At 40.2% G+C, this 21,288-nt stretch overlaps 2 protein-coding genes across 3 annotated transcripts; both read left to right on the top strand.

Moving 5' to 3' along the window:
* The first annotated feature begins 594 nt into the window (after positions 1–594).
* Positions 595–17,639, top strand: c22h4orf54 (chromosome 22 C4orf54 homolog). Of its 2 annotated transcripts, none has more exons than XM_041778865.1 (2): positions 595–4,989; positions 16,132–17,639. In XM_041778865.1, the coding sequence occupies exon 1, from the start codon at positions 615–617 to the stop codon at positions 4,968–4,970; it is 4,356 nt and encodes a 1,451-aa protein (XP_041634799.1). In that variant the 5' UTR covers positions 595–614; the 3' UTR covers positions 4,971–4,989; positions 16,132–17,639. The 2 variants fall into 2 exon arrangements, with proteins under 2 accessions (XP_041634799.1, XP_041634800.1); XM_041778866.1 differs by lacking the exon at positions 16,132–17,639 and adding an exon at positions 11,598–11,948.
* A 1,385-nt stretch (positions 17,640–19,024) lies between these two features.
* Positions 19,025–20,428, top strand: LOC121504987 (zinc-binding protein A33-like). The gene has a single exon (XM_041780098.1). It carries the CDS (start codon positions 19,025–19,027, stop codon positions 20,426–20,428), a length of 1,404 nt encoding a protein of 467 aa, XP_041636032.1.
* The last annotated feature ends 860 nt before the right edge of the window (positions 20,429–21,288 follow it).

The following is a 21,288-nucleotide window of genomic DNA, read 5'->3' as shown; positions in this document are numbered from 1 at the left end:
CAGGTTAGTCCAACTTTCCTGCATGTTATCTGCCACTGTTTTTCCCTGACTTCCTGTCCTGACCTCTCCAAAATAAGGCAGAAATCCCACTAATTAATGTTAAAGAAATAAAAAGTAGTTCTCTGGCTTTGAAAAACAATGCTTTGGAGTAGCACTTGCTGTGATTGATTTTAGATGAATAGAGAAGGGGCTTTTATTGGTTTTTGTTTGGGGCCCCTAAATTACTAAAATTGCCCGTCTGTGATCCATAACTTAAATTACTTAATCAACCAGTCGAGTTAGTGAAAAATTGAGGTTTTGTAGCTCATGTGTCCTGAGTTGTTGCATCATTGTTTGATAAATTGATCTTCCAGTTTGAGTATAAATAGTAGTGCCTTCAGCGGCCCTTACTGGTCCGCGGACTGCAGCTTGGGACCCATGTGGCCTAGACAGTAGTCAGTAATGTCTGTGATCCTTTTTAGACTCGCGGCTCTGAGATGCATGTGGCGGTGAGCTGGAATGTTTGGAGCGCCTCCGTCTCATCAGAGTGTCTGTCAAACCGGTAGAGAGGCTCCATCTCTGCCGCTCCTCCGCTCTCACTCTCCGCATGTCCACTCAGAGCAGCGGGCTGAGCCATGAAGAGCGAGCAGGGCTGCGTGGAGGCACCGGCAGATCCCCGGGAGGTCAAAGATCTGCTCCAAAAATGTAAAAGAGGGGAAGAAGATGCGCCAGGAAGGCAGGAGGGACTCAAATACGTGGATTTGGAGTCAGTGGGTGTAAAACAGAAGAAAGAGAGTGGAGCTGATGAAAGAAGCCACATGTCTGTGTTGGCGAACCAAAGAGGATCTGAAGCTCTGCGCGCAACGGAGCCGAACAAGGAGTTATCGGCTGAACGTGAGGCTGAAACTAAGAAGAAAGAAGAGCCAGTGGCAGGGTCAAAGGATCGCCTCATATCTGGAGACAAAGGCGAGCGCGCAATTACGCAACCCGAAGTGTCCAAAACAGAGGAGAGCGCAGAGAGAGGAGATGACAATTATTTGAGCCGGAGTGAGTCTGATGATTTCGAGGATGATGATGATGATGATGATGATGTTAGTTTGGTGCTTTCCGACGACTGCGTCCCGTGCGTAACGGAGGACGAGTCCCACTACATTACCACGCATGAAATCCAGCTCACGGAGCTTTCTGACCATGAGGGGGAATACGACATCGGAGTTGGCTCTTCAGCCAGCTGGGAGCTGGAGGATGACAACCAGCAAGTGTACTCTTTTGTCGATTACGCGTCATTCGATGGTGATGGAGCGGCGGATAAGGGCGCAGCAGCAGCAGCAGCAGCGGCGGCGACGGCGGCGGCGCTGGAAAGTGATCCGAGCGACGCAGCCAAGTTCACCAGCTCAGATGAGAGCGTGTCCAAGCAGCAGGGACAGATCCACTTGTCAATCAGAGCCACTTCTCGAGCTATAAATGACCCCAGCAACATCCAAGAAGAGAAAAATATTCTTTATCATGCCAGGCGCGCCGTGCCAGGAGACATGAGCCGATATGTGTTCAGGGGAGTTGACGGGAAGGCAGAGACGTTGTGTGACACTGCGAAGTGTTTCATAGCCGCGCCTGGACGCTTGCACTTTGGGAAATTGAGGGGGAAAGAGGTCACGGAGTACTCCAGCGGTGCGTCCAGCGCTGTCAGCGAGCTGGACGACGCTGACAAGGAGGTGCGCAATCTGACAGCCAAAGCCTTCAAGAGCCTGGCGTACCCTTACTTTGATGCCATTAATTTCAGCACCTCCAGCGAGTCATCAGCATCAGAGCATGGCTTAGGGATTAACAGATGGTCCACGTTTGTCGACTTGAAATATGGCAACATGTCTCAAGGACTGGACCAGAGTGTAGTCTCACATCAAAACTCTTCTTTTGAAATAGCCAAAAATGTAGACAGCAGGGGGTACAAAGGCTTGGCACTGCCCACTAACAAGATCTTTACTCTGAATGGGAATCCCCAGAAGAAAATCGAGCTGATGGGGAAGTTCAGTCAGAGCCACAGTGGCGTCATCAGACTCACAGAGACTTTAAATTTTCGCTGTAATGTCAAATCGGGGATGCCTGCAGGAGAAAGGCGCACTAACTTTGCACAAAATGCTGCAGGATCACGTTCCACAGATGAAGTTACCAACAGTTTGCCAAGCAGCCAGAGGAGAGGGGCCAGCAAGCCTCCCTCTAACGCCATGGAAGACACGCACAAGAAGGCCATATTCGCCTCCAGCTTGATCAAAAATGTGATTTCCAAAAAGATGCAGTTCGAGCAGGAGCGCAAGATGGAAAGAGGGGAGATCAGCGAGCCTCATCAGAGGCAGGCTTCCCCGAGCGTGGCGCACCAGGACAGCGAGAGCAGCCACAGAGGGAAGGGGGGCAAGGAGCTGCACAGACAGAGCTCCAAGTTCTCCGAGAGCAGCTCAGACTACGCCATAATGTGCGTGGATGAATTAGGGGACTTCATTGACAGCGGCTCATGTGATACGAAGAGCGACTCTCGGAGACAAGACGCTCCAGAAACGAATTTGGAGCCCGCAAATGAAGCTGGGATCGATACTAAAAAAGGCGCATTGCTTCGCAGCCAAAATAGCGCATTCAGATGTTGGAAGGACGAGGAGGTAGAGTTTCAAAAGGATCATAAAAACGATAAAACTCCAGAGGAGAAGCAGCCTTCTGCTGGGGACAAAGAAGAAGAGGGGGATCAGTACTCATTAGGAGGCAGCAAACTGATTAAAATGTCACATTTGTTTGTGCCAAGTATCCAACTGCTGCCCAGTGACGCAGAGGAGGGACAGCAGCTGCAGAACACGCGCTATTCTCCATGTGAAGGGATCAAACTGCGTTCTGACAACACTTTATACATCGCAGACTCCAGGAGCGTGGCTACGTCCAAATCTCCGGAAATCAAAATTAACTTAAGGAGCGTCAGAGACAATAAAACCGAGCCGTTCAGCGTCTCCAAACTGCGCGCTCCTAATATAGGCTGTAACCCAGCCAGCCTCGTCAGAACAGATGACTTCAAATGCCAGGCGCTGGCTGCAGCTCTGAAGGGTGAGTGTTCAGATAAAGTTCCGCATTTTATGGTTAGAGACATTAGAGATAATAAAGGGAAGCTCCAAACGCCAATTCACCAAGTCAGAGACGTGCGTAAACTCGTTAAAAGCTCGTATCACTTTGTTTCTTTGGATAACAACGAGAGTAAACCCACTGCTGACAGCCATACAGAGCAGAAGAAGCAAATGCCCTATCGAAATCTCAACTCAGTCTCCCCTATTGTGATAAAATGCCAGTCTGTTAATACTAACAGCAACGGGAAACAAGAGATTCCTAAAAGAGAGCCCCTTGATTTGGATAGATCGTCTCCAGAGGGCGCTATAAGCGCTCAACTGCAAAAAGCAGCAGCAAGAGCACCCATAGGTAACTCTAATAACTCTTCAGAGGGAGGCATTGGGTTGAAAATTGAGAGAATAGCTTCAAAAAGACAGGACAAGCCATCAGATCTCACAGAGAAGAAACCGGAGTCAAAGATGGCGAACCAGGTGGCGTTGGAGAAACTCCAAGCTGCTGTGAAAACAATGGAGCAGCTCTATGTGTTTGAAAAGAACGAGTGGAAGAGGAAGAACGAGCCCCGGCCGCTGACAGACAGCCATGTTCTTTCCCTGATCACCAGTGAGGAGCAAGGAGGTCCAGAGGAAGAGCCCAACATGGCTGCCGGAAGAGACTCATACCCCAACGCCGACAAGACGCCACCAGCAGTAGCGGCGTCCCCCAGCCTGCCGAGGAGAGACGACAAAGTATTCCAAACTCCCAGCAGCCGTGACGATAAGCTCCTGGCCAAGTCCATGCAAGCCACCGCCAACGCCGCTGGGACCAAGAACATGTTCAGTCTCAGCTCCAGCATGAAGTCGTCCACAAAGACGACCCAACCGAATCCTGCCACACAAACCCCCTTCAACGCCAAAGGTTTCACCCCAAAGTCACCAAAACTGCCCGTGTCTTTAAAGAGCAGCCAGATGAAGATGAGTGGATACGAAGTCGGCGAATCCAGGGAACTAGAGAAGTCTGTGCAAGATCTTCTGGGCCCTGACAACGAGAACTACCTTACAATTCCGGTAAAGTCTCCTGCCAGTGCCAACAAACCGGCGCCGTCTACTGAAAAAACCTCAGTGTATTCGTTTACCACCAAGATGAACCCAACTGCACCTTCAGGACAAGCAGGACCCACCTCCAAGGGTCACGACGAGCTAAACCAAACCCCAAAACGAGCCAGCATTGTCATGGAGACGCGATCACCAGAGATTCCCTCTGCGACCATCTACCACTCTTTACCAATGGGCATGACAGGCAATCAGCCTCAAGTGTACTGTTTTTCTCCAGCGATCACGCCAGCTCCCACTCTAGACCAGTTTCAGACCACCCAGAGGAAGATGCTCCTTGATCCAACGACTGGCAACTACTACTTGGTGGACACCCCAGTTCAGCCTGCCACGAAGCGCCTCTTTGACCCTGAAACAGGACAGTACGTGGACGTGCCGATGCCACAGCCTCCTATGACACCAGTTCCCATGCCAATCTCACCTTTGGCGCTCAGTCCAGGAGCGTATGGACACACCTACATGATCTACCCAGGCTTTATGCCGACGCCATCGGTGATCCCGGCACGGACACTAGTGCAGTCGCAGATGTCCATGCAGTCGGATTCTGAGAGCATGGAGAAAGCTTCGTCTCAGCAGACAGAGGGTTTGTACATGGAGAGTCCTTTCTACATGGCGACAGGGAAGTCTCCCCAGGCCGCCGTTGGGGTTCAACCGCAGGCCGCCACCGCCGCCAACAGGCTAACGCAGGGCTTCTCCAGTGCCAAACAGCCGGTCATCAGCATCACCTCCCAGCAAGGGCCGAGAATCATCGCACCACCTTCATTTGATGGGACTACCATGAGCTTTGTAGTGGAGCACAGATGAACAGAGCCCACCTGGACAGGTGAGTAGATCTCAGTGTTTATAGTGGACCAGGTTTGGGTGAAAAGGAGAATGTTTTTTTAAGTAAATACTATAATATTCTGCTTGTTTTTGGAGGAAACATTACATAAAAACAAACCAAACCATGTGATAATCAATCACAATTCTTTAAATTTATGCAGCACATTTATAAAAAACATTTCACACTGTGCTGCAGGGGGAATTAAAAACATCTAAAAAAATACACAGATGACTACATACAACCCATAAAAGCGTAAAAGAGCACTGTAAATGCTGAAAAACACATGACACTAATAAAAGCATGAAAAAGGTCAAAAATACAGTAATTAAGAAATAAAACAGGCACAATAAGACAGACAACATGACTCTCATGATGATAAAAAAAACACTCATGGTATATGTTCTGACTTTTTTTACAGCTGATCTAGGCCGATATTTACAACAAATATAAGCCGATATTTTAAACATTAGAATGATATTTAGGGCAATCATAGATACATTTTTAAAGCCTATATAACCTTTTTTTTTTTCTTTTTACAGCCAATTAGGACCAATTCTCAAAGCTAATATAGACCAATACTTAGAGCCAATATAGACTACTAAGTAGGGCCAATGCGGATCAATATTTCGAGCCAGTATGGACCAATATTTAGAGCCAAAAAAGAGCAATACTTAGAGCCAATATAGGCCAATATTTAGAGCCAATTTAGACCAATATTTAGGGCCAATTTAGACCAATATTTAGAGCAAATTTAGACCAATATTTAAAGCCAATTTAGACCAATATTTAGAGCCAAAAAAGAGCAATATTTAGAGCCAATTTAGACCAATATTTAGAGCCAATTTAGACCAATATTTCGGGCCAATTTAGACCAATATATAGGGCCAATATAGACCATTATTTAGAGCCAGTATAGACCAATATTAAAAGCCAAATATAGGCCAATATTTAGAGCCAGTATAGACCAATATTTAGAGCAAATATAGGTCAATATTTAGAGCAAATAAAGACCAATATTCAAGCCAGTATAGACCAATGTTTAAGGCCTATTTAGGCCAATATTTAGGGCCAATATTGGCCAATATAGACCAATATCAGGAGCCAATATAGGCCAATATTTAGAGCCAATATAGACCAATATTTAGAGCCAATATTTCCCAATATTTAGAGCCAATTTAGACCAATATTTAGAGCCAGTATAGGCCAATATTTAAAGCCAGTATAGACCAATATTTAGAGCCAGTATAGACCAATATTTAGGGCTTGTTTAGGCCAATATCTAGGGATTAATATTGGCCAATATTTAGGGACCAATATTGGCCAATATTTAGGGCCAATAAAGACCAAACTTTAGAACCAGTATTGCTAGATATTTAGAGCCAGTATAGACCAATATTTAGAGCAAATATAGGTCAATATTTAGAGCAAATAAAGACCAATATTCAAGCCAGTATAGACCAATGTTTAAGGCCTATTTAGGCCAATATTTAGGGCCAATATTGGCCAATATAGACCAATATCAAGAGCCAATATAGGCCAATATTTAGAGCCAATATAGACCAATATTTAGAGCCAATTTAGACCAATATTTAGGGCCAATTTAGACCAATATTTAGAGCCAATTTAGACCAATATTTAGAGCCAATTTAGACCAATATTTAGGGCCAATTTAGACCAATATTTAGAGCCAATTTAGACCAATTTTTCAAGCCATTGCTCATTTTTTAGAGCCAATATAGATCAATATTTAGAGCCAATATAGACCAATTTTAAGAGCCAATATAGGCCAATATTTAGGGCCAATAAAACCAAACTTCAGAATCAATAATGCATGATATTAAGTGCCAGTAAAGACCAATATGTAGAGCCAATATAGACCAAAATTTAGAGCCAGTAAAGAGCAATACTTTAATGCCATTGCCCAATATTTAGAGCAAATATAGGCTTATATTTGGAGCCAATATGGACCAATATTTAGAATCAATACAGACTAACATTTAGAGCCATTATAGACCAATATTTCAAGCCAGTATAGACCAATATTTAGAGCCAATATAGGCCAATATTAAGAGCCAAATATAGGCCAATATTTAGAGCCAACTTAGACCAATATTTAGGGCCAAGAAAGACCAAACTTTAGAACCAGTATTGCCAGATATATAGAGCCAGTATAGACCAATATTTAGAGCCAATTTAGACCAATATGTCAAGCCATTGCCTAATATTTAGAGCCAATATAGACCAATATTTAGGGCCAGTATAGACCAATATAAGCTGATATTTTAAACATTAGAATGATATTTGGGGCAATTATAGATAAATTTTTAAAGCCTATATAGACCTTTTTTTTTTTTTTTTACAGCCAATTAAGACCAATTCTTAGAGCCAATTTAGACCAATATTTAGAGCAATATAGACTACTAACTAGGGCCAGTGTAGATCAATATTTCAAGCCAGTATGGACCAATATTTAGAGCAAATATTGACCCAAATTTTGGCCCAAAATTGGCCCAAATTTTCCAGATATTTAGGGCCAATACTGACCAATTTTTAACCCAATATGGATCAATATGTAGAGCCAACATAAACCAATATGTCAAGCCAGTTCAGACCAATATTTAGAGCAGCTAAAGATCAAGCCAATATAGATCAATATTTACAAAAAAATATTGCCTGCTATTTACAGCAAATATAGACCATTGTAGATTAATATTTCAATCCAAAGACTAATACTCTGAACCAATAAAGACCATTATTTAGAGCTATAAAGCTATGAAGTCTGATATTTAATGCTTATATAGACTAAAATTTAGAACCTTTATAGACTGATATTTACAGCTAATGTATACTGATATTCAGAGCCAATATAGACTAATATTTAGGGCTGATAAAGACAGATTTTTCAGCCAATTTAGACTGATATTTACAGCCACTATTGAACAATATTTACAGGTGATGTGTGAGTTGTAAATATCAGTAGAAATGTTCACAACTTTTGATTCCAATAATGCACTTACAAACTTTGTAGATAGATAGATGGATGGACGGACGGACGGACGGACGGATGGACAGACAGACAGACGGACAGACAGATAGATAGATAGATAGATAGATAGATAGATAGATAGATAGATAGATAGATAGTCAGTCAGTTAGTCAGTTAGTTAGTTAGTTAGTTAGTTAGTTAGTTAGTTAGTTAGTTAGCTGCCTCGCTTCTGACTTCTGACACAACGCCGCCTCTGCCTCCTCCCCACTGACTGTAGGTATTGTGCTGCTCCTCCTCCTGTCAGTCTCCGAGTGCCCTTTGTAAATGCAGAGTTTGAACACACAGACCAAAGTGCATCACTGGGCATCTGAATGACTAAAGCAGATCATTAATCCCTGTTTATGCATTGTCTAAAGAACCACTCTGAATGTCACCGCTCAGTCAGCAGGCTAGCCAGGTCAACAAACTCAAACAGACTCTCTTTTTCGTTCCTCTCCCAGTTCTTCCCTTTTCATTCCCAGATAGATAACTTCTTTAGTTTTTCTTTTGGTGACTCTCATTCATTTCTTCATAAACTTCACTATTTACAGAAATAATTTATGCAGTGTGCAGCCCAGTGCAGCAGTGCTGTGTGGGTCCCATTAGGGAGGCTTCTGACTGTCATTGCAAACTTTGCACATTTTGTGCCACTGCAGCAGGTCAAAGTTTGTGGCCCTCAGTGACCTTTAGTTTGTTGGCAAGTTTTCTTAATCTCCAACATTTTTAAAGGACACACCTGAACTTTCTATTTTGCTGCTTATAGCTGCAATAACTTGGCACAATAATTTTTAATGCCATTTTGGACATGATATATTTTTCAAAAGCAAAATCTGCCTTAAAAATTTTAAGACACCGATTTTGAAATTGGTTTAATGAATACATACAAGATATTTACACATCAAGTTTGTATTTTGCCAGAAACCTAAACTCTGTTTGGTTTTATCTTGGATATATTGGTCTAATTAGAGACTTCCACGTTCTATTTTTGCTCCGTGAGTGAAAGCTGAGCAGCTCAAGTACCTCTCAGGACTGCAAAATATCTCTCCAGTACTATGGAGAACTTCACACCACGGGGCAATTTTTAGCTTTTGGTGTGACCAGAGGACAAAAATTCACTTTTACTCCTCCTAAGATTAACATTTTGCCCACATCATCATATATTGCTTTTCTTGTTGGTCAAAGTTTGTATTTAAGTACAAAAGGTGTTCAAGGTTAAACATCCTGCATAAAACAATGGAAGAATGTTTCTGTATGAAAAATACTAATAAATAGTGCAGAGGTTCCCAAACTTCTCAGCCTGTGAGCAAAAAAGAAAACCGCCATAGGGATGGGAGCCCCTCTGTCTCTGAGCATATAACGCAAAGAGTTGTGCAGGTTTACATTTAGGGCACTACTGGTATAGTTCACACTTACTCCAACACTGCCGGTAAGGTTGGACTCTACATGTTACTAGTATTATGGCTTTGCTTATGTGCTGCCATTCTGTTTGGTTCTTCAATAGAAGGACTGAGTTGACTGAAACTTCCTGTAGCTAATCTATCAATATTGACAAGAACCTCATACAACCTTACATCAAGTTAAAAAGAAATGTCAGGCAGGATATGGTGTTGGTGTTTTGTGCCCACCTGCCGTCCTCTCAGCTGGCAGCCTAGGTTCAAATCCAACCTGTGGCTTCTTTCGTGCATGTCAGTCCCCATGGTCACGCCTTGTTCACAAATGCTGTTTAGGTTATTTTTTGGGGGCATTTTGCCTTTATGTAAAAAATCACAGAAAACAAATATTTGTCATATTCTACATGCTAATTGGATTTTCTTTAAGTGGATCATCACAGCCTTGACTATGTTAATAATGAGCAACAACTTAGATTTTTATTAATAGCCTAATTATTTTTAAATTTTAACATTTTAATAAACTCTTATATTAGCACTCCTAAAGAAAACCATGAAAAATTTATTTAATTTCCTCTCATGCCAAATATGGTAAATGTCTGATATTTGGTGACACACAGGAAAAACTGCAAATTTGATGCAATGACTCAAGAATGAAAGCATAATATCATAAATGCATATTTTTGTTTTGTTTTGTTTTTTTACTGTGATGGCTGGAGGATCAAAAACTATGATTTTAATCGGACATTTTTGGGCACCAACAGACTGAGTGGGTACAAAAAGTCTACAGAGATTATTATTGACCCATCTCGAGTTTTGATATTAAAATTTAAAAATTCTAATGAAAAAGAAAAATCCTCTAAAATGTATGTTGATAGCTTTGACATTGTCAAAATAATAACAAAAAAGAAAAAAAGACAAAAAATGCAGAAATAAAGTTACCTAGCGCCGACTTCCTACTTGCTGCAAACCGATATTCTTCAAACGCTAGGGGGCAGTGTCTTCAAAAATCCCATCTGTAACATGTTTTAATGTTAGTGATAGAGCAAGAATCATTGTTTACAATAAGGAGAACCACACAGAGAAGCTGCTGTGTTTATTCTTGTTGCTAAAACAATTAAAAAAAAGGGAGAGGAGATGATTCATACAGCCTCAATCAAGACAGGCAAGATGAGGTGGGAATGCAAGGGATGAGGAAGTACACCATTCCTCCTCTTCTCCTACTGTGTGTGATCTTTCAAGTCAGGAATGTTTAATCATCATACAGATGTTGATATTTTCTAAAACTAAAAGTTCTTCAGTTTTGGTGGAGATGTGTGCAGCCACGAGAGAATTTGCATCACAGGACCCCTGCAAAGGTTGAAGATTGAGAAATTTCTTGTTTGTTTTGTGTTGTTTTGGTTCCATTTCATGACATTAAGCATATTTTACTCTATCAGAATGTAAATCTTGATCCTTAACACCTCATGGAGCTGGTTTCTGGATCCTGATATCACAGCAGAGATGAAGAGGATTATGCTGACATCTCTTCATTAGCTGGTCGTTTGAATGCGAGTGTTTGCTGCGTGTTGGACATAACGCGAGTGCAGGAGTAGAAGGTCAAGTCATGGCAGGTATTTGTTATTGTACACACGGGTCGCTTCAGCTGCTGCTGGACATCAAGAGGCTGCCTGGCAGGTCAGAGTCGCTGCGGGGTCAGCCGGCTTTTTTTAGGAGCAGTCTTTTAAAGACATGGCCTCCCATCAGCAATTACATAAACACAAGGACCAGCAGCGGAGCATTTGGAGTTCCCCTTCTCATCTGTGGATAAAACACAAACCAGAGAGCTCAGATGAGACCATGAAGCAGACAGACTCTGATGGTGCAGACGATTTTTAGAATAAATACAACAAAGACAAATAACAAACTTTTCTTAAATATTCAGTACTTCTGAGCAGCGATGCCCTGATTGACTGGCAAGAGCCTTGGACCTTGCTGTTTGGATATTAGACCTGTCATGGATTTTTTTAGATGATCAAAATGTATTTTGATGCTATTTGATTCACTCTCAGCCCATCATTAAGGTTGTACACATCTTATCTTTATCTCCGTGATTAAACACAATTTCCTTTTTTTCCCAGAACCTAACCAAGGGTGAAGATTTTCACTGATATCAAAGATTGATATCATGAATGTTTGTTTATGCACCTTTACAGGTAAAATACTTCACAATGAAAAGATGATGAAGATCATCGCCATGACAACATCAAACAGTATCTTGTTGATACGCGGCTAAACTGGATCCGCTGGTTCATATTTCACCACCTGAAACCAGCCGTGAAAAACGTCCTCATACCGACACGTGTTTCCTATCATGATAAAAGTTTGGACGCCACATGGCAGCAAGTGATGGGTGACTTTGGCTTTATGAAGCTTCAATGATACATTTTCATTTACAGAGACAGTGGGAAGTTTCTATGTAATTCTATTCTGTTAAAATCCCTCTAACTGATTATGATTTAATGTAGAAGCTGTAAATCAGTTGAAATGCTCTGACTAACCTGTATCAATAACATATTCACACTGTAGTCTGCAGGTTTTATCTTTCATGTTTTATTGCTTCATTTTTGAAACTTGAATGAAACTAGAGAATATTCCTGGAAACTTCTTGGCTGAGTTCCTGCTGACTCACTGATATTAACAGTCGCTGAAGTAAAGTACGTGGATATTTTTGTTGATGTAGAAAATCATAAATGCTCCAAAAATGCTAACCTGATAGTCTGTTTGGCATCTCCATGGCATGGCTTATATTTCACATCCATCAGGGCAACACCCCATAGATGGATGTTCTTAAGAATGTTTAAAGGAAAGTCTAGGAGGAATTATTGCATGTACAGCACAAGAAGCACATGCCAGTTTTCCTAATAAGCACAGAGAAACGCTACGTTTTTGTTTATTTCAGGGCAAAAAAGGAGGAAAAGAATTAAACATGATTACCTCAGAACCTCTGTAGTTAATTGTGATTAATCACATCATTTTATAGCATTTTTAAATTCCATTATTTTGCATTAAAAACTCTTTTGTTTCCTGTCAGATTTTTCCACTCTCTTGAAATAAGGATTACTGAAATTTCAAAGAAATTAAATAATATTCCTGTAAATTTTAAACATATTTTAAGGCATCCAAAAAAGTACCTCAAAATGTATTTAGATATTCCCCAAATCTTTCAGTGAAACTTTATCACAAAGCCTAACATTCCAATAAAATTTCCAAAAAATCCATAAAAATCCCTAAATAAATTTCAGCAAATTCCCAAAAATTTTAAAGAAAAAAATCTCATGAAATTTCTTAGCAAATTCCTCAAAAATTCCATGACAATTCTGGAAAATTACCCATGATTTAAATTTATTATTATTTTTTTTTTAAAGATCCCAAAAACTACCTTTTTTTTTTTTTTTTTTTTTTTATACATATTCCCTAAATATTCTGGTAATACTTTATCATAAATCCTTGACATTTAAATCAAAATCAATTCCCCAAAATTCAAGGCAGAGTCCACCCCTAAACATATTAAGAAATTTCCTAAAAAGGTTTACATGGAAATTTTCCCAAATTCCCCAAGATTTGTCATTACAGAATGTTCATACAAAATACCAAAAAACATCTAAGCAGATTTCCCTAAAAATTCAGTAAAATTCCCCAAAATGTACAAACACATTTCCTAACTTTCCACTTTTCTCCCAATGAAACTCTCCAAAAGATTCAAATATATTCCCAAAATTTAAGAAAAATACAAAAGATTTCTGTGAAAGTCCTTAGACAATATTTAGAGCCAATATTGGTGCCCCACACCAACAATCCAAAAATTTCTTCAAATATTCCTGAAATATTTCAGTGAAACTTTATCATACAGTCTAAATAATTCCATGTAAATTCCTGAACATTTCTTAAAATTTCCCAAAATACAAATTTCCCCCAAACTTTGTTATTAAGTCCCCCAAATTATATGAAAGTAACAGAAAATTTGCCCAAACACCCAAACAAATTCCTTAAAATTTCTGTTTCAATTCTTAAAATTTTCAAAGCACCCCCCCACCAAAAAAGCTAATTAAAATTCCCAAAAATTTAAAAATTAATTTCAGACTTTTTTATACCAAAAAAAACCTAAAAATATCAAAGCAGAGTCCCACAAAAATTCAAATGCAATTCCCCCCATAATTAAAATACATTTACCAAAATTCCATGAAAATATCTTAAATTCTAAACCCCCCCCCACCCCCCACCCAACACCTAATGAAACTCTCCAAGAGAAACAAACATATTCCCAAAATTCCATGAAAATGATGAGAAATTCCCCCAAACATCCAAATTCCCTAAAACTTACCAACAAATCTACCAAATTATAATACAAAATTAGTCAAATAGTCAAAGAAATTTCTCAGAAAATAAAATCCCCAAAAATTGAAAAACACATTTTCCAAATTTTAATAAAAATGCCTGAAATTTTCAAAGCAAATTCCCCCAAAACACCAAGGAAACTCTCCAAAAGATACAAATAAATCCCTAAAATATCACTAATAATACTTGAAAAAAATCCAAGTGAATTCCCCAAATGTCCGTAAAATTCCACAAAATTTCCTCGATAATTCCTGTAAATTTCACCGCAAATTCTCCCACCATTTCAAGCAAATTACTTAAGTGGGCAGTTATCTAATAAACTAACAGCAGAAGTGATTCCTGGGTTTGAGAAAAGCTAAAATGTAATGTCCACACATGCACACGCAGGGTTGTGGGAGGTTAAGTCATGAGTTTTTGCGTTTTTGTTTAATTGATTTTAAAAATTTAGTAAAATAGAATTCAAAATTAATGTGGCACATCTGAGTGATAGTTAATGCCAAAGTGAACATTTGGAACCTTGGTGAATCTTCTTTAAAACCGCAGAAGAGGGTTTTTGGTGATGAGCAGTTATTGAATGATGCCCTGCCTGCTGAGTATGACAGAGAAAATGCACCTGTTCTGCAGCAGCACAGCTGAGCAATGACACAGGAATGTTTTATGTAACACACCTGCAGCTGATTGGAAAGGTTGTGACTAAACATTTACCAAAAATGATTTGGAAAAGGTCCCACTCTCTGTCATAAAGCTGTGAACAAGAAAAGACAGGCACAGTTGGAGTTGACGCGTGCAGAGACAGACGACAGACACAAATAAGGACTGGAAGACTGAGAATACTCTGACTTCGGTCTGACTCCAAGCAGGACTCAGAAATGGCTTCTCTGTTGGCTCACATGGATGTGGATGATCGGTATTTCTGTCCGCTCTGCCACAACATCTTCAAAAATCCTGTCATGCTGCCGTGTAACCATAGCTTCTGCGACAACTGCCTGAAGAGGAAGTGGTTGTTCAAAATGACTTACCAGTGTCCTAAGTGCAGGAAGAAATCTTCAAAAAATGACCTGAGAAGTAACTTTCCATTGAAGAATATGTGCGATTCCTTCATACTGGACTTTTGCAAGGAAGAGAACATCCCTGTGAGGTCGGAGACGTTCTGCAGTCTGCATTCAGAGAAGCTGAAGCTCTTCTGTCTGGATCATCTTCAGCCTGTGTGTGTCGTCTGTCGGGATTCCAGGGCCCACACCAACCACAGATTCAGACCCATTGATGAGGCTGCAGACGACTACAAGGAGGAGCTCAGGATCCTTCTGAAGTCTTTACAGGATAGAATAGAACACCTGGATGACCTGAAACTGAACTGGGATCACACAGCAGAGCATATAAAGACCCAGGCTCAAACCACAGAGAATCAAATCAGGGAGAAGTTTAAGAAACTTCGCTATTTTCTGACAAACTAACTAACAAGCTTACAGAGCTTGCTAACTAGTTGTTAGGCTAGTAACTCATTTATTATCTGGTTACTATTTCACTAACAGCATCAGTGATAAGTGCTTTCTTATGAATGCGTTTCATAAGCTTGTTCTTAATTTGTCCATAATAAAGAGTAGAAAGCTGGAAAAAACATCACTTTTTTGCACCTGAACAAAACTCAGAGTGCAGGGCTGTGCTGCCCCCCCCCCCACACTAGTTAATTACTATACAGTGCACTCACTCTGTTCTACAGTGCATTGTGAAAAGTGGTGAACAACCAAGGTCTCTAGCCCAGCAATTTTACCATCATGCATTGCAGTTGCTGCTCTCAAACATGACAGACGAACAAGAGGAGCACAGGGACACAGATCAGTACATTTTTTAGGCTTTTTTTGTTTGTTTGCTTTTAACCAAAACAACAATTTGTGAGAAAGTGTCAAATATTCAAAATGAATTAACTTTATTTCCCCTCATGATGGTTGCAAGACACGAGACCACCATCTTTATACAAAAAATAGGTGATAATACATGAAATAATAACAACTATTTTGCCTCAAAAGTCACAAAAACTGGTATCTGTTGGTATCTTTATTGTTTTGTAAAAATATGTTACATTTAGTATCAGTTTCAGTGAAACTCTGTGGTTAATTTCAAATACAATGCATGTGTTTTCAGAATGGCATATAAGGGAAATTAAAAAAAAAAAAAAAAATTCACCATAAAAGGTCTCTAATAAAAATACAGATTCAATTATAAGGATCTCTTCATAATAACATCTGATCAGCTGTCCAGACTCTGATTTCTCTGAGTTTAGTTTAAAAGTGCATTTTGGGCTTAAATGATAGCTTAAAAGTTTAATGTCTTCTTGTTTCTTGTTCCTTGCAGGTCTGAACTCTGAGAGGATGCTGGACTTCTCTGGACCCCTTCAGTCATTAATGTTTGAGATTTTACTGAATGTGATTAATCAGAGTGAAGAGCTCTCTCATGTCTTTTTTTAGTTGTTTAAACTTGTACAAGATGTGTATAAAAATGTTTTTCCTGTTTTGTTTTATAGATTTATATTGTAAAAATACACACGAGTCTTTCATATGAAAACTTTTATTTTCATTTTTTTAGTTATCTCAGTAATCAGTCAGCCCATGATTCTGTAAGTTTTATTTCTTTATTATAACTGCTTTAATTCTCATTTCTTATAAAGACTTCTTTAAGCTGAATATCTCTAACTCATCATTAATTCATGTTAAATGCTCTCTTGTGTGATGATTTTAAAATATCATGGCTGCTCAGTATTACTGAACCATGAGGATGAACTTCTCTACATGTCATAAACATAATGTAAATGTTGGGTCATAACCTCCTATCTCCAAAATCACCGCTCTCAGGAAAATGGTGCATTTTCAAAATAATTTAACATTGAGTGGTCATAGGCAGCATCTTTCTGACTCTTTTTATCAGTTGAAAATTTGCAAAAACCTACTGAGAGATGTAAAGGGTGACTGATTTATTTAAAAAGAAAGTTAAAATCATAGAGTAAGATAGGAGGTCATGGCCTGACCCCAGCAATATGTGTGCTGAACTGAGGCAACCTGGATCTCTTATCAAGAAAATGCCGTGCATCTGTCACATAAAACACAAGAGGGACTTTTTTTAGTTTGATCCTTATTATTTTTCTTTTTTTTTTTCCTAAATAAATGTTTGACTCTTGTTTTGTACAACCCCACAGGCTGTGGATCTGCTGGACAGTCCTTCCTTCTTTAGAACACAATCAGCCGTCACTCTTTCAGTGATATAAACTTTATCGATCAGCCTGATTTCATGCATTTTTCTCTTAACTGCAGTGACATTGTTGATATAAAACCACTCTAGTGAAGTAAATTATAATCTTATTTAAAATGTTTTTATTTAAAGATGAATTTTAGAGGCTGTTTTTGTGTTTAAGTTTGAATCTCCACGCTCTGATCCTCTTCTGTCTTGCAGCACTTTGAGAGCTTTATTTCTTTTCATGTAGAAGTGTAAATATGTTTTTAATCAGGTCTCATGTTTGGATCTGGTGTGATGTGTTATTGACATGTTCTGGGACAAACAGGGTTTGAAACCAGAGCGTTTTACTACTTTGACTGTGAGTAATCCTGACAGAGAGTGAACATGATGAAGGTAGAAGAAAGTCGATGAAGAGACACGGAGAGGACGTTTTTGACTCTGAGGATGAAGGAACTCTGGATGGAGGGAAACTGTGAATTTAAAGGAGGAAAATGTTTAGAAGGACAGCGAGGAAAGAAACAGACTATTTAAACTCTGATGTACAGTGAAGGCACATTTTTCTGCTGTTTCATGAAGTGTTGATCATAAATGTGTTTGTGAAAATCTAATAAATATGAAACTCTTCTTTTGCAGACCTCTTGTTGTGACTTTCTTTCAGATAAAGTTAGTTTTGGTCAATGTCACAGGTCTGTGGTAGTTTTTTTATATTATCTTTGATGAAAAATACAACAAAGAATTATGTCTTTGCAACTATCTCAGGTTTTGTTGTCTGCTTAGGGCCTCACTTTGGCCATTTCTTAGACCACCCTAACCCTAACCAAAGTAAGGTTTATGCCACAGCTGCCCTAAACTAACATCATTGGTAATTACCAAAATCATTTTTTATGTTTCTGCAATGGTTAATAAACCAATATGTAGAAGCTCTTTAACCCAAATGATATTTTTAATGCGAAAAAATAATAAAGCACATTAATATTTCTTGATTAATATGTCAAATTATAGTTATTTACTTGCATTCCTGAACAGAAAAATGAGTTTTAGTGGTTGAATGTTATGCTTGATTAATTTCTGACATCTCAGAGAAGCCCAGTGAGCCGGCTCAAATTTTGGTGAATTCAGTTTGAAATCCCTCATTCCTGTTCAAATTGGGAAAACATGGGGAGCTCACTGAAAATGAAAGAGTCTAAATTAAAGCACTTCATGATGCTGGATGGTCTCTGAGACAAATATGACAGGTGGTCTAATAAATTTGTTAAGCACTGTATATATATGTGTATATATATGTGTGTGTGTGTATGTGTGGGTGTGTGTGTGTGGGTGTGTGTGTGTGTGTGTTTGCCATTTGTATCCCTATAGCTAGACATTTTTTCTGTTCATTAGTTAGCGTTTGAAATATCTTTAATCCCCTTGACTGAAAGTTTGTTCATCAATCATGATCTAGTCTCTCTTTTCAGGTTTAGTTTAGACTGACAAGTGGATAAGTACTCCATCAATCCCTGGTTAACTAGCAGTTAGTCCTTCATTTGTTACATATGATGAGGCAGTTTTTAAAAATCTGGTTAAGTGTGATGCCAAAACATTTCCTACAGATTAAAAAGAACAACCAGTCAATCAGTCCATCGCTCCATATCTTTGTCAGTCTGCCTCTGTATTGCATCAGTTCATGACGAATGTCATCTCAAGCACTTGTCCAGACGCATTTCAGAAGTATGTATTGAGCAATGAAACAGAATGTGGTATAACAACATACCTGCAACTGTTGTTTTACAGTTTATCAAAGAGCATTTAAAGGAAATGTTCCAGAAACCCTCCCTACTCTTGTTTATCAGGATATGACACAGGAAGCTCAGCTTAATACTGGAATAACACACCGAGTACTGACACATTTACAGAGACAGACAACAGGATAAAAAGACGAATTCTACTGTTACGGAAAAACAAAAGGACTATAACTGGGACATTAGTGGGAATAACGTAACTTGGACAAGTAGAGTGAGGACTCAAAGAAGGACTCAGGATGGCTGCTGCGTTTCCTTGTGCTGAAGATGATTTTTTATGTTCCATATGCAGTAATGTCTTCAACAATCCTGTTCTGCTGTCCTGCAGCCACAGCTTCTGTAAAGACTGTCTGGAGCTCTGGTGGGTGGATAAACCTTTACACCCATGTCCTCTGTGTCGAGCACCTTCAACAGGTGAGCCACACCGTAACCTGGCATTAAAGAACCTGTGTGACTCCTTCTTAAAGCAGCTTTCTCTGGAGGATAAGACCTCTGAAACAGAGACAGTCTGCAGTCTGCATTCAGAGAAGTTGAGGCTCTTCTGTCTGGATCATCAGCAGCCAGTGTGTGTAGTCTGTCGGGATTCCAGGGCTCATACCAACCACAGATTCAGACCCATCGATGAGGCTGCAGACGACTACAAGGAGGAGCTCAGGAAACACCTGAAGCTTTTACAGGATAGAATAGAGCACTTCAATAAAGTCAAAGTGGAGTGGGATCAAACAGCAGCACATATAAAGACCCAGGCTCTAGACACAGAGAGGCAGATCAGAGAGAAGTTTCAAAGACTTCGTAAGTTTTTAGAAGAGGAGGAGAAGGCAAGGGTGGCCTCTGTGAAGAGGGAGGAGAAGCAGAAGAGTGCAGAGATGAAGACAAAGATTCAGGCTTTGAGCAGAGAAATAGCAAGTCTGTCAGAGACGATCAAAGCCACAGAAACGGAGCTGAAATCTGGAAGTGTCACATTCATGCTCAACTACAAGGCTGCAGTGGAAAGGGCCAAGCAACGCCCCCTGGTGGAGGATCCACAGCTGGGGCCAGGAGCTCTGATGGTTGTGGCCAAACACCTGGGCAACCTGAGCTTTAACGTCTGGAAGAAGATGAAGGAGATGGTGACGTATTTCCCGGTCGTTCTGGATCCAAACACTGCAGGACCGTACTTGTCTGTGTCTGAAGATTTGAAAAGTCTGACAAACGAAGGAGAGGAGATTGTAAAACCGCAGAACCCAGAAAGATTTCAGATGTACCCGATGGTGCTCGGGTCTGAGGGGTTTAAATCAGGGACTCATAGCTGGGACGTCAAGGTCAGGAGTGATGCACACTGGTCTGTTGGTGTGATAGCAGAGTCTGTGTGGAGGAAGGGAACCCTTCAGACTGGATACTGGGAGGTGTGGTATGATAATGGTAAATACAAAGTGTCCTGTCCACCAAAGATAGATAACATTCTCTCTGTGAATCAGCCACTGAAGAGGGTCAGAGTGAAGCTGGACTGGAGCGGAGGGAAATTGTCTTTCTATGATTCAGATACCAACACACTCCTTCACACTTTCCGTCAGACCTTCACTGAGCGGCTCTTTCCTTTTGTCAACTCATTCAATTCAAATCCACTGAGCATAGTCACAAAGAAAGTCACCATACAGTTTTAGACATGTATTATTGTGTGGAAGCCTCTGGAAACCTGGATTTTGAGTCATCATCTTTCTTTGTAGAAGGGCTTGTGTGTGCATAATGATTATGATAATACAAACAGGAATAGAGCTGTAGAAAATGGATGGATGGATATCTTACTACTATAACTGGAGAGCTGTCTGTCTGTCTGTCTGTCTGTATGTCTTGACTTGAAAACCTCCTAGTTGCTCCAGTTGTCATCCATACCTCTCAGAGGACTTCTTGGGTATACTGGGTTGAAAGTGGAGGCATGATAACATCTTAAAAATGTATACATTTTGTATAAAACTCAAAATTGGTCTTCCTCAGGTCCCCATCTGCCGATATGGCTGACGTGCAGTGAGCTTATTGTGTCACAGCTGCTCTTTTCCTGTGTCTCTCTTTGCCAACCGCCATTACAAACCCAGAGAAGTGAGAAGAGATTTCCTACATCTTGACCGCTCTAAAGTTAATTATTTTTACTCTTTCTACTTCTCATCACTACTGTTTCATAGCTGTTGTGCGTTTATGCGTACATATACCATAACTTAGACCAGCATAGCCTCGGCTTCTGTGTCTGCCTCAGACTGCTCGCTGTACCAGATATTGGAATTCTCCCTGTCCGCCTTCACCAATAATGATATGTGTATATAATGTAGTTTATTTGGAGCTCTGGAGGATAGGGTAACGCTTTTGGAAATGCCACTTCTTGCCACAGAATCCAAACCTTTATTCTCTGCTCTTGCTAGCCAGCCCCCTGTAGCCGGGACCAGCCAGGTTTTGACCAGGTTTCCCCACTCAGCGACACACCCACTGAGAATAAAGCTGACAGATGGATGTACTTTCCTGAGGGGAAAAG

This window comes from Cheilinus undulatus, linkage group 22, assembly GCF_018320785.1.
Source record: "Cheilinus undulatus linkage group 22, ASM1832078v1, whole genome shotgun sequence".
In the NCBI taxonomy this organism is placed as follows: domain Eukaryota; kingdom Metazoa; phylum Chordata; class Actinopteri; order Labriformes; family Labridae; genus Cheilinus; species Cheilinus undulatus.
The sequence above is the reverse complement of the archived record's forward strand: the minus strand, read 5'-3'. Positions and strand labels throughout refer to the sequence as shown.